Below are 13,121 nucleotides of genomic sequence, written 5' to 3'. Positions count from 1 at the left end.
TTCTCTTTTTCTTTTTTTCCTTTTTTTTTTTTTTTGGTGAGGTAGAAATTAGTATTGGGAAATAGAGGTGGAGATGCCTCATTGGCTTTTGATAACATCTAAAGTCCTTACCATAAATGGCATCCAGGGTTCTTTTTGCCTATTCAGTATCAACTCCCACCACTCCCCACCTTGATGTGAATGGGGACCCCTTTTCCTCTAAGTTTCTATTCTCTCCCTACCTCCCTCCTCCCTTGACCTTCACATATGTTTCTGTGTCTTTCTGTCTCCTGCATAACACTTTTTGAAGCCAGGGACATTGGATGGATGGATGAATGAATGAATGAATGAATGATTGAATGATTTTAATTATTATCAGAAGAGCAAAAATGTTTCTGAAGGTATCAGATGGCTTGAGAGCCAGTCACGTAGTGCCCTATGCTGGGGGCTGTGGAAGATAAAATGAAGTATGAGATGTAGCACCCTTATCCTCAAGGAGCCCAGCAGTGAGAAAAAACATACCTACTGTTAAAGCATGAGCAGACACAATTGGGACCAAACATGCAATAAGATGAGGGGCTTAAGAGTCCAAAGGAAATAATTTTTTATTGACGGAATTAATGATACGCTCTTCTTACTCGTGTATGAGACATGACAGCTTGGAGGTCATGATCACTGGGCGGCAGAGCCAGACCTCTTGGGTACACTGCCAGCTCTCTGATCTTAGCAGGTTACTTAACCTCTCCGTTTTTATGATTAAAATAGAGTTAATAATAGAACTTACCTTGTAGGGTGATTAGGAGGATTCAATAACTTTAATATATGAAAAGCGTTAAGATCGATGCTTGGCACATAGTAAGTGCTATGAAAGTGTTAGCTAAAAGCGAACAAACAAAAACAAAATAAAACAATGGCAAAAAAGTGTTAGCTATTTTATTATTCTTTATATTTTTAGAATAAAACTACAGAAAAATATTTTTCCACATAGTTTTCATCCTTTTTATTTTCAAAGTCGTTTACACTAGGTAAAAGGATTAAATTTTAGATCAAGGGATTAAATTTAAATTTGCAACCAGTGCTCCTTTCTCTGTAAGGTAGCACTAAGAACAAAATTTGTCAGCCTCCTTTTTGCCTGTACTTTGTCTTCTCTTACCTTTGTATCTCTCTTCTGTTTATGTTTCTCTCTCTCTCTCTCTCTCTCTCTCTCTCTCTCTCTCTCTTTTTATAGATCCTTGATAAATGTGCAGAACTTTGAGATTTCCATTTAGCACAGTGTCTGTACTTAACCCCTGGTCATGCTTCTTTGTCTAGGAGCAGAAGTCCTCATACACCCAATATAATGGTATAAATATGAACAAACAGTAGGTTCTAGATCTTTCCCTTCTCACAGCAACACTTTGAATGTCTTACGACTTTTTTTTGTTTAACCTCAGCACAACTCTCCTATGTAAATGATTTGGAAAACAAAGGGAGAGATTTTATGAGGCTTAATTCTGATTACTTTTGCATGGATTAACTTCAGTGTCATTGTCTAGTTTGCTCTTCCCTGAGTGGTCTGGAATGAGAGGCACAGCAGGTAAGTCGAGCAGCCCTGGACATGCCTGTGTGCTCACACAAGTCGGCCCGTCCAAAATTAGAGTGACAGTGATGAGAAATTAAAATGAGAGAACTGTGGAAACTAATGTCACCTGCCATTACTCAGCACCAGGCATGGGATGGTGACTACGCATTTTGTATGTTGTTGATTGTAATAATTGCTTGGTATGTGGTATTTTGCTTTGTTTAAATCAATTAATGTCGATTTATAAATAAGAATATACTTGAATTTAACTTATTTTTCTTTGCACAGGAGTGGGTTAGGTGCAACCAGTCTATTTTAGGCTATGGGAAGGCTAAGAGCTTGGTTTAAAAAAAAGAAAAAGTATATCATTTTCTTTTGGATGACAGAATTGATACTTATTAATTTTCTACTTGTTTATATTAAGAGATATACAATTACTATTTAAATGGATATCACTGTAGTTACGTAAACAGAAGTATGCTGTGACTGGCGGTTGAATTTAATTTTTAGTTGCCTTTTTTTTTTCTTTTATAGCTTTTCACCTCTGGTTCCTACATCTGGATTATAGCCATAAGTGGACTTGTAAGTGTGATTTCCCTCCCCCTAAACTCACTTTTCTGAAGCAACTTTAGGGAAAATGTCACCTTTGGATTATGGGTATATTCACTGGTCTCCAACATTCTTTTAACTGTGTCAGCTCCGTCTCAGTGCTGCTTCCTTAGTAATGCAGAGGGGCCAGTTACATCAACAGTTAAGATGAAGGGGGCCAGTTTGTCTCAGTTTTCAAGGTAATTTTGATGAAAGTTTTAGCTGAGTTTCTTGTTAATTTTTTTTTTCAAAAAAATTTTTTTAATTAATTAATTTATTTGAGACAGAGAGAGAACAAGCAGGGGAGGGGCAGAGAGAGAGGGAGACAGAGGATCCGAAGCGGGCTCTGTGCTGACAGAAGAGAGCCCAGTGCGGGGCTCGAACTCACAAACCTTGAGATCATGACTTGAGCCTAAGTTGGACGCCTAACTGACTGAGCCACCCAGGCGCCCCTCAAATTTTTTTAAGTCTATTTATTTATTTTGAGAGAGTGTGAGCAGGGGAGGGGCAGGGAGAGAGGAAGAGAGAGAATCAGAAACAGGCCCTGTACTGTCAGCGTGGAGCCCAATGCAGGGCTCGAATTCATAAACGGTGAGATCGTGACCTGAGCTGAAATCAAGAGTTGGACCTTTAACTGACTGAGTCACCCCAGTGCCCCTCTTGTTACTGTTTTTTAAAATTACCTTAGCAGTCGAACTCACAGTAGAAAAAAAATGACAGAAAAAATTGAAGTTGGACTTACTAAAAATAACCAGAGATGTTCTTGTTTTGTGAAGAGACATTGTCATGCAAGGGGAAAATAAGGCAAAATGGAAAGTCAGGTGGACTAGAACTGGCAGGAGAATCGTCTGGGTGGTGGCCAGAGAAGGCGGCAGAGATGAGCTGAAGGGTTTGGGCTGCGTCCTCACCTGTGCACTGGAATGGCTTCATCCCACCTGTCCCCTGCTGTGCTATTTTATCAAGCATTTGTCTTAAACTGTATTCATGAGATCTTTAAAAAGAAATCTAGAACGTGAAGTTGTTTTATTTTTCATCCATAACTTAAATTTGTACTCCCAAGCTTATATAAAAATAAGTTTGTAATAATTAGTGTGTATGGAATATAGTTTTAATTTTTTTCTTGGGGAAGATTGATGAAGAAGGGATTCATCGTGATATATATAGCATCACCGGGAAAGGATTTGGAAATAACCATGCACTCCCCTGCAGACTTTTTTGGTGTTATGATTTAGTCTTATTTCCTGGTGGGTGGGATTTGGGCCCCTGTGTTGTTACTTTAGACCTGCTCACCTCTCCTTCCTTTATGCACTCTGTACAGTTTCTTCTGTGTGCTCATTCTTTTCATTTACAATTTAGTCCTTCATTCTCCAGGCTGCCAGCCCACATCCTGAGGGTTGAAGTCACTTTGTTTTCGCCTCCAGAAATACCTGTCTCAGGCACCCAGATAACACAGGCCCACAGAGCTGACCTCCATTATGTGGTCTTCAAACCATCCAAGCCTCTTGTGTTCCTAAGACTTCATAGTGACTGGTGACAGTGTGGGATCAGACTGCATCTGTGGGGCATGGTCACCAAGCTGTCTCTTAATCTCCTAATCTCCTCCCACTTGAACTGTCAGTTTGATTAAAAGCTACTTCACTAGCCTGCAAACAATAGATAGTGTGATGCTCTCATAATAAGAGCAGCATGATGGTCTACTATTTCTTTCCTGATACGTTTTGTTTCTTTTAGCAGCAAATGGTCTTGAGTCCTGTTTTCAGTATTTTCCTGAAGCATTCAAGAATTTGAGAAGTACCGGACTGACTATATGCTATTTCACTGTGCTGGTTTACTATTGATTGATTGGGTCATATTATCCAAACCCTTCTTTAATCACTCATTATGTGACATTTGTTTTGAAACATTTCATTTTGTTTCTTTATTGTTTTCAGACTTCTGGTTTTAAATCAAGTGCTTGCTATCACGCCAGAAAGTTTCATTTTGTGGCATTCAGTGCTCTAGAATTGGAGGTTGCATTTTTTCATTTCTTTGTAGTCTTTTTAAAATCTAAAATATGCGTGTTGTGATCACAGTCTTTTCCACTACATGTTTAACAGGTAGTAGGTACTTGTTTAAATTTCTTACAGTTAAGTTTTTAATTCCAGTATAGTAAACATACAGTGTTATATTAGTTTGGGGTGTCTTGTCGTGATAAGAACTGTGTGATGTATGGAATTGTTGGATTTTTTCTTTTTAAGAGTCAGAAGTTTAACAAATTTTTAACATAAAAATCCCTTAAGAAGAGTAAATAGAGGGGCACCTGGGTGGCTCAGTCGGTTAAACATCCGACTTCGGCTCAGGTCATGATCTCACGGTTCGTGGGTTTGACCCCTGTATCAGGCTCTCTGCTGTCAGCACAGAGCCTGCTTTGGATCCTCTGTCCCCCTCTATTTCTGCCCCTCCCCAGCGTGTGCTTTCTCTATCTCTGTCTCTCTCAAAAATAAATAAACTTTAAAAAAAAAGAGGAAGAAGAAGAGTAAATAGCATTGCACAGTATTTGGAATATAATTCCCAGAATTTAGCATTTAAACAGTCTACCTATACATGAACACCTCTGAGCCCATTGAATTTTCACTTTTAACAGTAATTAATTCAGCCTATGTTGACCTACAGTGAACACAAATCTGACAAATATTCATTTCAGTTTTGTTCTTCATTATTATTCCATCATAATTAGATGATATTATGTTTATTTACAGTGATTAACATCAGTGATAATCATAGCCAGTGTTTCTTTCCTTCATGCCTTACAGTAATGTTGGTGCTTGTATTGAATTTAATGAATATTTTATTTCTGACTTTTTCCAAAAAAACACGTTTTTATTATGAAACATTAATATAATATAGTATACTTTAGATACGGATAATTATAAAGGATATTAAAATTATTTGTGAATGTTCGGTTTACACATTACTTGATTATAGAATCAGGGTCTGAGATTCACAAAGCCACAGCTTGTCCCAGATGTCTGTTGCTCAACGTGACTTCTCTCCCATGTATATCAAGTGACTTCCCTTTTTTTTTTTTTTTCTTAATCCTACATCAAATGCTAAAAAATAAAATAAAATTCTTACTACAAAAAGAACTGCACAGATGGTATTGAGTGTTCTGGGGGCATATTAGGAAACCTGTTAATGAAATTTCACCTTCCAGCATTGAAACCAATAGTTCTCCTGACATACTGTGTGTGTTAAGGAAGCGATTTTATTTCAATCTGGCCATTCTGTGTTGTTTAGGAGAAGGAGCTTTTTTCTGAAAAAGACATTTGTGTAAAACATAAGTCATGTGTATCTGCTGTCATAGAAACCACAAACTTTACTCATGCTTTTCTGGAAAGCTGCCAACTTCAGATTTATTTTATTTAGTTACTGGTGGGTTTATTTTGGGTAGGCTAGTTTTTAATCTCTCCTTGTGTTATTTATTCTTGCATGATTATAAATGTTTCTGAATATAAAACTTTAAAATACCTCACTGACTGAAAGGAGAGTGGTTGATAGAGTTGAGTCAGGACAGCACTTAACTTAAGTAGGAGCCTGCTTTCTGTCTTCAGTGATGTCACAGAGAAAAGGAGGACTAAATTTTTTTCCTAGGTTGAGAGGGGAAGAGTATTTAGCTTTCCAGGGGCAGTACTAAGTCAGTTGCCTAGGACAGCTGTCACTCTTCAGTTCTGTTTTGTGATCCAGCCCAGATTCCACCTGCTGCCCAGAAAGGGTCAGGGGCATTCAGGTTTGCTTAAAGATTACTTCGAGATTATTCACATGTGTCATGAATACGTATTTTATGTTGTATTGTTTCTCCTTTGTTAATTCTGGTTTTTAATACCAACATTTAATATTTAAAATAACAACCGTTTCCATGAAAGGTCACAAAATTGTAATTGGAAAGCTTGGCTACGATAGCCAAGTGAAATATCTCAGTGCAAGCACGAACTTCGAGGTGTTAGTGCCCACCTGCTTCCATCACATTTTCACTGTCATATTTGACTGTCTTCTTAAGGTCTCTGGTGAGCGGCCTTCAGAAATTGGGGGCATTCTTTATATAGTAACAAGTTCTCTGGTCTTGTTACACATTAATACTTTTTCTCCTTAGAGACCATGTTGTTTCCTTACTGAACTTTATTTAAGTTCTTTCTGTGCTTCTGCAGAGAGCCTTTGGGCCATCCATATCCCTGTACTTCTTCATTTTCTGCCATTTTATGAATCATAGAGTAGTGAGTCATCACCACTGGGATGTACCCTAATTCTCAAAAGTTGAAGTCTCGGGCCTGAGCTGATTCTGGAATGATTAAAACAGAAAGAGCCTGCTTTCGCCAATTTTCTTTTTACAGTTCATATATTTATCGTCATTTGGTCCTCTTTTGAACTCTCTGGGGACAAATTAAGAGACAGGCCTATATTTTTCAGACTCCAGGCTTATCCCCTTCAGCTATCCTTTGCAGCCTGCCTGTTTCCTGCGTTCTTTCCCTGTTCTCTACAATATGTCAGACTTTGATTAGCTTATGATCAAGCAACCTAATGGGAGAAAAAAAGAATCTGCCCTACCCAAAAATAAGATTAGAAACATAGATTGATGGCAGATTATTTAGAACTTTGAATGTGGTTTGAGTTTGTATTTCCTTCTGTAGGCATTGGGGATCTTTAAAGCTTTTCAAACAAAACAAAAAAGCCTCACAATGGTGGGAGATTACAGAAGTCTCATTAGGGTTTGTAAATCATGAAAAAGAGGAAGGGAAAAGTGAGCAATCCTGTAGAAGTCAGGATGCCTCATTTGTGGGCTATGATTGCTTTTTTACTCATCCATCCACAATAGTTTTAAACAAAAAATATAAGACATTGTCTTATGGTAGCTGAAAAAGAAAAAGCATCAGACAGAACCTTATGGATTTTTTAAAAAACAATGTTTATTTACTTATTTGAGAGAGAGCGAGAGAGAGAGAGAGAGAGAGAGAGAGAGAGAGAGAGAATCCCAAGCAGTGACGCAGCACTCGATCCCACAAATGTGAGATCATGACCTGAGCCAAAATGAAGAGTTGAATGCTTAACCAACTGAGCCAGTGAAGCGTCCCCAGAACCTTATGTTGATTGGCTTTCCAAGTCATGGTATAACATTAAGGGGAAAGCTTATGGAACTAGCATAGTCTGTGGAGATCTAAACTCTTTGGAGTTAAGTTTGGAGCCCTGACTACTCCCTGGTGAATGAGAATGGTGTGTTGGGTCCTCTGTTCCTTTTCCTCCTTTTCGTGTCTTTTTCTTCTCTTCATGCTTCCTTTTTTTCTTTCTTCCCTTCTGTTTCTTCTCTGGATTGACCAAAGAATGGTACAATAGAGTGGGTCCGAAAACTCACCTGATGCCTGAGGTTTTCAGTTCATTGAACTGAGGGCAGACCCAGCAGAGAGAAGTCAAGGCTGGATAGAGCTGGGAAGTTGGCTGGGCTTGTGGAAGGGCCATATGTAGAAGTGTAAGACGGTAGTGACTTCCCAGGAACATCCAGACGTACAGGGTGCCTTCACCTTCTTGCAGTTAACATGGTGCTTATAATCCCAACACCAAATGGAGTGCTTATCGGCGTATCGCACATCACAAGCACACGTTGTCTCTCTCGTACGGATTCATTTGTTCCTCGTCCTTTAGCCCCCTTTCCTCCCCTTCCTCTCTCTGCCCCTCTCACCCATCCTGACTGCATGTAGCCAGGACCTACTGAAAGAACCCTTTTGTCCTCTACCATGGCGTGACAGTTGTCACTGAGTTCAAGGCTGACAGTACGAAGGTCCTGTTAGACAGGGAATGTCCAGTAGGCTTGATTTTTACATGCTCAGTGTAGAATCAATGAACTTATTATCACCAGTGTCTTGATAAAGCTGTCACAGAAGTGCTTATAAAATACAGGTGTTAAATTTTTATTGCTGCACTTTATCTTTCACCTGTAGGCAAACACCCAGCCTCCTTTCAAAATTTGGCCTCACATACCAGTCTGTCCCCTATGTGCCATATATTTCAGAGAAACTGGCTAAGTTTGACTCTTCCCGAACATCTTGTCCTATCTTGGGATTCTGTGCCATTAAGTCGTCACTTATTCTTTACTTCGTACCATGTGCTTGTAGGAGATTATGTTATTTCTTCAGATACTTTTGCTTGCTCGAAGTATGTGCTGCCCTTCTCTAGTGGGGGCCGCCCTGCGGGGCCTCCCCGTGCTCTGTCAACATCAGCCTCTACTCTGTGACTCAGGTTAGCCACTAAACTGTGAGCAGAAGTGATGCATGCTTCTCAAGCAGAAGTTCTGAGAACCACTGCACAGCTCCACCATTCCTCTGTTCCCTTTGCCATGAGAAAAGCATGTGCCAGACAGAAGCTACTCCTTCAGCCCAAACCTCAGAATGAAGGGGACACATGGAGCATGGCTGTGCCGACATATAAAATGAGTTGAAAAATAAATGTTTGCTGTAAGCTGCTGAAATTTGGGATGGTCTGTTCCCACAGCATAGACAGCCTAGAGAAAGCAGACTAATACAGCTCTTTTCCAAGCACTTTATAAATATTATATTTTTTTTGTTTGATGTTTATTTGTTTTTGAGAGAAACAGTGAGTGAGTGGTGGGAGGAGCAGAGAGAGAGGGAGACACAGAATCTGAAGCAGGCTCCAGGCTCTGAGCTATCAGCAGAGAGCCCAATGTGAGGATGGAACTCACGAACCACGAGATCGTGACCTGAGCTGAAGTCAGACGCTTAACCGACTGAGCCACCCAGGCGCCCCTATAAATATTATCTTAATTAGCATTTATAAAAACCTGATGAAATAGGGACTGTTATCCCCATTTTATAGATGAAACAAACAAAGGCACAGAGGATTAAGTAACTTGTTAAGAATACAAGCTAATAAGTAGTGAAGACAGAGTTCAAATGCAGGTAGTCTAGCTTCAGTGTCTGTGCTCCTAAGAGGTAGATTTATATAACCACATGCAGTTTCTTCCAACTATATCCCTCCTTTCACCCTTAGGTCCCTTCTTTTCCGAGCAAAATCTCACTCATTTAGGTCCTGACCTTGAAGCTTTTTCTGAGTCATCTTGTCTTTCAGTTTAGGAATTAGACAGTATTCTTTATAATCCCAAAATAATCTATAAATAATTATTGAGTTTCAAAATTCACTATTCACAGAATTCACAAAATAGTTTCTGTGCTACGAAGCATTACTTTGTAATGCTTTGTGACTGTCAGGGTGCTTTCAGTGTGTACTACCATACTAAGTTGTTAACACAAGCTCTGCAGTGGTGGAGAAACCGGGCTTCCCAAATGGGAAATCAAAGATTTCAGAGATGGGGCAGCTGAAGTTCTGACTGCACAACTGATGTGTGGTAGTGCCAGGACCAACGGCCAGACGTTTTGTCCTAGTCCAGTGGGTCCAGGGCCTCCCATTGCTCCTTTCAGGGCTCTCATCTATGTCAGTTTCAACCACAAGACATGCACAAAGTTACTGTTAGATCCTCCCTAGACTACACCACTAACATGGGGCCCTGGTCATTGTCAGTTGTAGACATGAATCAGGAGGGAGATCCTGGATATAAAGAAATTTTAAAAGTACCCAGCAGTGCTGAAAGACACATGTCAACAACTTTCTGTAACCTTTGTTGTGAATTTTGTGGGCTTATCCCATTGGCAGCCCCTACTATCCTGATGTGAAGAACCCAGCAGGGGCGCCTAGGTGGCTCAGTCAGTTGAGTGTCCAACTTCGGCTCAGGTCATGATCTCCTGTTTTGTCAAGCCCCACGTCAGGCTCTGGGCTGACAGCTCAGAGCCTGGAGCCTGCTTCGGATTCTGTGTCTCCCTCTCTCTCTGCCCCTCCCCTGCTCAGGCTCTGTCTCTCTCTGCCTCTCAAAAATAAAGAAACGTAATAAAAAAAAAAAAAAAATTAAAAAAAAAAAAAAGAATCCAGCCTATTGCTATACTTGTTCTTCTAGGATTAAGATATTTAACTGGTCGTCCATATAATGGGTTAAAGGTGTAGCTCAGGGGCACCTGGGTGGCTCAGTCAGTTGAGTGTCAGACTCTTTTCTGTTTTTTGGTTTTTTTTAATGTTGATTTTTGAGAGAGAGAGACTGACAGAGCATGAGTAGGGAGGGGCAGAGAGAGAGGGAGACACAGAATCTGAAGCAGGCTGCAGGCTCCCAGCTGATAGCACAGAGCCCAGTACGGGGCTTGAACTCCAGAACCATGAGATCATGACCTGAGCAGAATCGGACACTTAACCAACTAAGCCACCCAGGCTCCCCGGGTGTCCAGCTCTTGATATCGGCTTAGGTCATGATCTCACAGTTGTAGATCAAGCCCCACATCAGGCTCCACACTGAGCATGAGCCTACTTGTGATTCTCTCTCTCCCTCACTTTCTGCACCTCCCTCTCAAAGAAATACTAAAAAAAAAAAAAAAAAAATTACAGCTGAAACCCCACCTTTCAACAAATAGTTCCTTGCTTTGTGTTTCTGGCATTGTCATGTACAAGAAAATGAAATTTAAAAGGCTTTGAAAAAGCTGAAAGGATAATTTAAAATATATTAACCTGGAGGCACCTGGGTGACTCAGTTGAGCATTCAACTCCTGATTTTAGCTCAGGTCATCATCTCGTCGGTTCATGAGTTTGAGCCCCATAGGAGGCTCAGCACTGGCAGTGTGGAGCCTGCTTAGGATTCTCTCTCTCTCCCACTCTGTATGCCCCAGGCCCGCTCATGCGCGCTCGCTCTCTCTCTCTCTCTCTCTCTCTCCCCAAAAATAAATAAACTTTAATAAATAAATAAACATTTAAACATATATATATGTATATATATTGGGGTGCCTGGGTGACTCAGTGGATTAAGCGTCCAACTTTGACTCAGGTCATGATCTCACGGTTCGTGAGTTTGCGCCCTGCATCAGCGGCTTTGTGCTGACAGCTCGGAGACTGGAGCCTGCTTCGGATTCTGTGTCTCCCTCTCTCTCTCTCTCTCTCTATGCCCCTCCCCCACTCACGCTCTCTTTCAAAAAATAAACAAACATTAAAAAAAATTAAAAAATATATATGCACGTGTATATTTTAAATATATATATTTTAAATATGTGTGTGTATGTGTGTGCGCGTGCATGTGTATAATGTAGTGCTACTGGTCAAAGGAGAAAGAAATGAAGATAAGGACGAGGTTACCAAGAAAACACCCGTACTTGTCAATTTTAGATGATTACTGGTAGATTATCATGTCAGTTGCAGCACAGAGCAGTTTCCCACAGTCTTCTCATTGTTTTCCTATCAACAGATGGAAACCCTTCAATCACTTTTGATTATCTCTTTAAACTGTTTCTTGGTTGCTTTTTTTAAATAGAAGTGTCCAATGTTCCTTCCTTTTTGGGACTGATTGTGTTGATATCTCTCTTCTATCCTAATGATAGCCTGTGGGAAAGGACTATGGTAAAATCAATGCATGTGATTTTGAATTTATTAATTATAAACAGTGGCATAGCTTACTCCCAAAAAGTTCTGTTAGTTCATGTTAGCTGGGAACATTTTCAATATATCCGAAGTTTTTGTTGCTGAAGATTGTTTTTAGTTTACCAATGTCCCACCTCTTATAAAATTGAAAAGAAGATTAATGTATCTAGAAATGTCTAGATCTTTCTAGATCTTCACATTCACTTTCTTATGAAAACTTCTTTTTCTCCAAAACTTTTATTAAAGTGTTATTTATATACAATAAAATTCAGTTTTAAGTGTAAATTTTGGTGAATTTTGGTAATTGTATACAGCCATGTAACAATCAAGATAATTATATATGGTCAGGTAACAAACACTACCATCAAGGTAGAAAACAGCCCCGTCACCTTGATCATTTTTTCATTTCTTTTGCTTTTGCTCTCTGTCCTCTTACCAACTGCCATGCCCAGGTAACCACTCATATTCTTTATGTCATTTTAGTTTTGCCTTTTCTAAAATTTCATATAATTGGAATTGTACAGTGTGAACTCTTTTGTATTTTACTTCTTTCAGGTAACATGATGTTTTTAAGATTGGTCTTATTACTCTCAGTCCTTGTTACTGTATTAACCTGTGGTATGGTTGTACCACAGTTTGTCCATTCACCAGTTGATAGACATTTGGATTGTTTCCAGGTTTGAGTTGTTAGGAATAATGCTGTGTTGGACATGTTTCCACTTCTCTTGAGTGAATATCTGGGAGGAGAATTGCTGAGTCATGTGATAAATGTATGTTAAACATTATAAAGTAGTACAATATGATTTACCGTGGCTGTCTGTTGTCCATTTCCACCATCAATACGTGAGAGTTCCAGTTGCTCCACATCCTTGCTAGCATTTGGTTTTGTCAGCTCTTTTAACTTTAGCCATTCTAGTTGGCATGTAGTGATACCTTGGGTTTTAATTTTCATTTCTCTAATGACTAATGGTTTGAACATCTTCTGCCTGCTGGCCATTTGTGTATCTTCCTTTGTGGGGTATCTGTTCAAATATTTTACACACTTTTTCACTGGGTTACATTTGTCTTATAATAGTTAAAAGGATTCTTTTTATATTCTGTACATAAGCCCTTTGTTGGATATATTTTGTAAAAATTTTATCCCAGTCTGTGGCTTGCCTCTTTGTTTCCTGAATTATGTCTTTCAGTGAGCAAAAGTTTTTAATCTTGATTTAATTCAGTGTTTCAATTTTAAAATAGTTTGAGCCTTTGGTGCCTTATTTAAGAAATCTGTGCTAATCCAATTCCACAAAGATTTTTATTCGATATTTTCTTCTAGAATTTATACTTTCTGCTGTTGCATTTAGGTTTGTGATCCCATTTGAGTGTAATTCTTGTGAAGTAAGAGCTGAGGTATATTTTCTTCCATACAGTTATCTAGTATCATTCCATCACCATTTGTTGAAGAGACTGTTTGCTCCTTTGCATTACCTTGGCACCTTTGTTGAAAATCAGTTAACCAGTG

The 13,121-nt window shown here is 39.4% G+C and overlaps 1 protein-coding gene across 7 annotated transcripts in view; it reads left to right on the top strand.

Annotated features, from left to right (window-relative positions):
• UBAC2 (UBA domain containing 2) overlaps positions 1-13,121 on the top strand; it is a 191,847-nt gene that overhangs the window by 122,990 nt on the left and 55,736 nt on the right. For all 7 annotated transcript variants that reach the window (XM_019444003.2, XM_019444000.2, XM_053892494.1 and 4 more), the window contains exon 6: positions 2,075-2,122. In XM_019444003.2, the coding sequence (XP_019299548.2) occupies positions 2,075-2,122 (48 nt within the window). The remainder of the gene's footprint in view (positions 1-2,074; positions 2,123-13,121) is intronic.

This window comes from Panthera pardus, unplaced genomic scaffold, assembly GCF_024362965.1.
Source record: "Panthera pardus isolate Hobbes unplaced genomic scaffold, ASM2436296v1 HiC_scaffold_1, whole genome shotgun sequence".
Lineage (NCBI taxonomy): Eukaryota > Metazoa > Chordata > Mammalia > Carnivora > Felidae > Panthera > Panthera pardus.
Note: the sequence above shows the minus strand (reverse complement) of the source record. Positions and strands in the feature narration are given on the sequence as shown.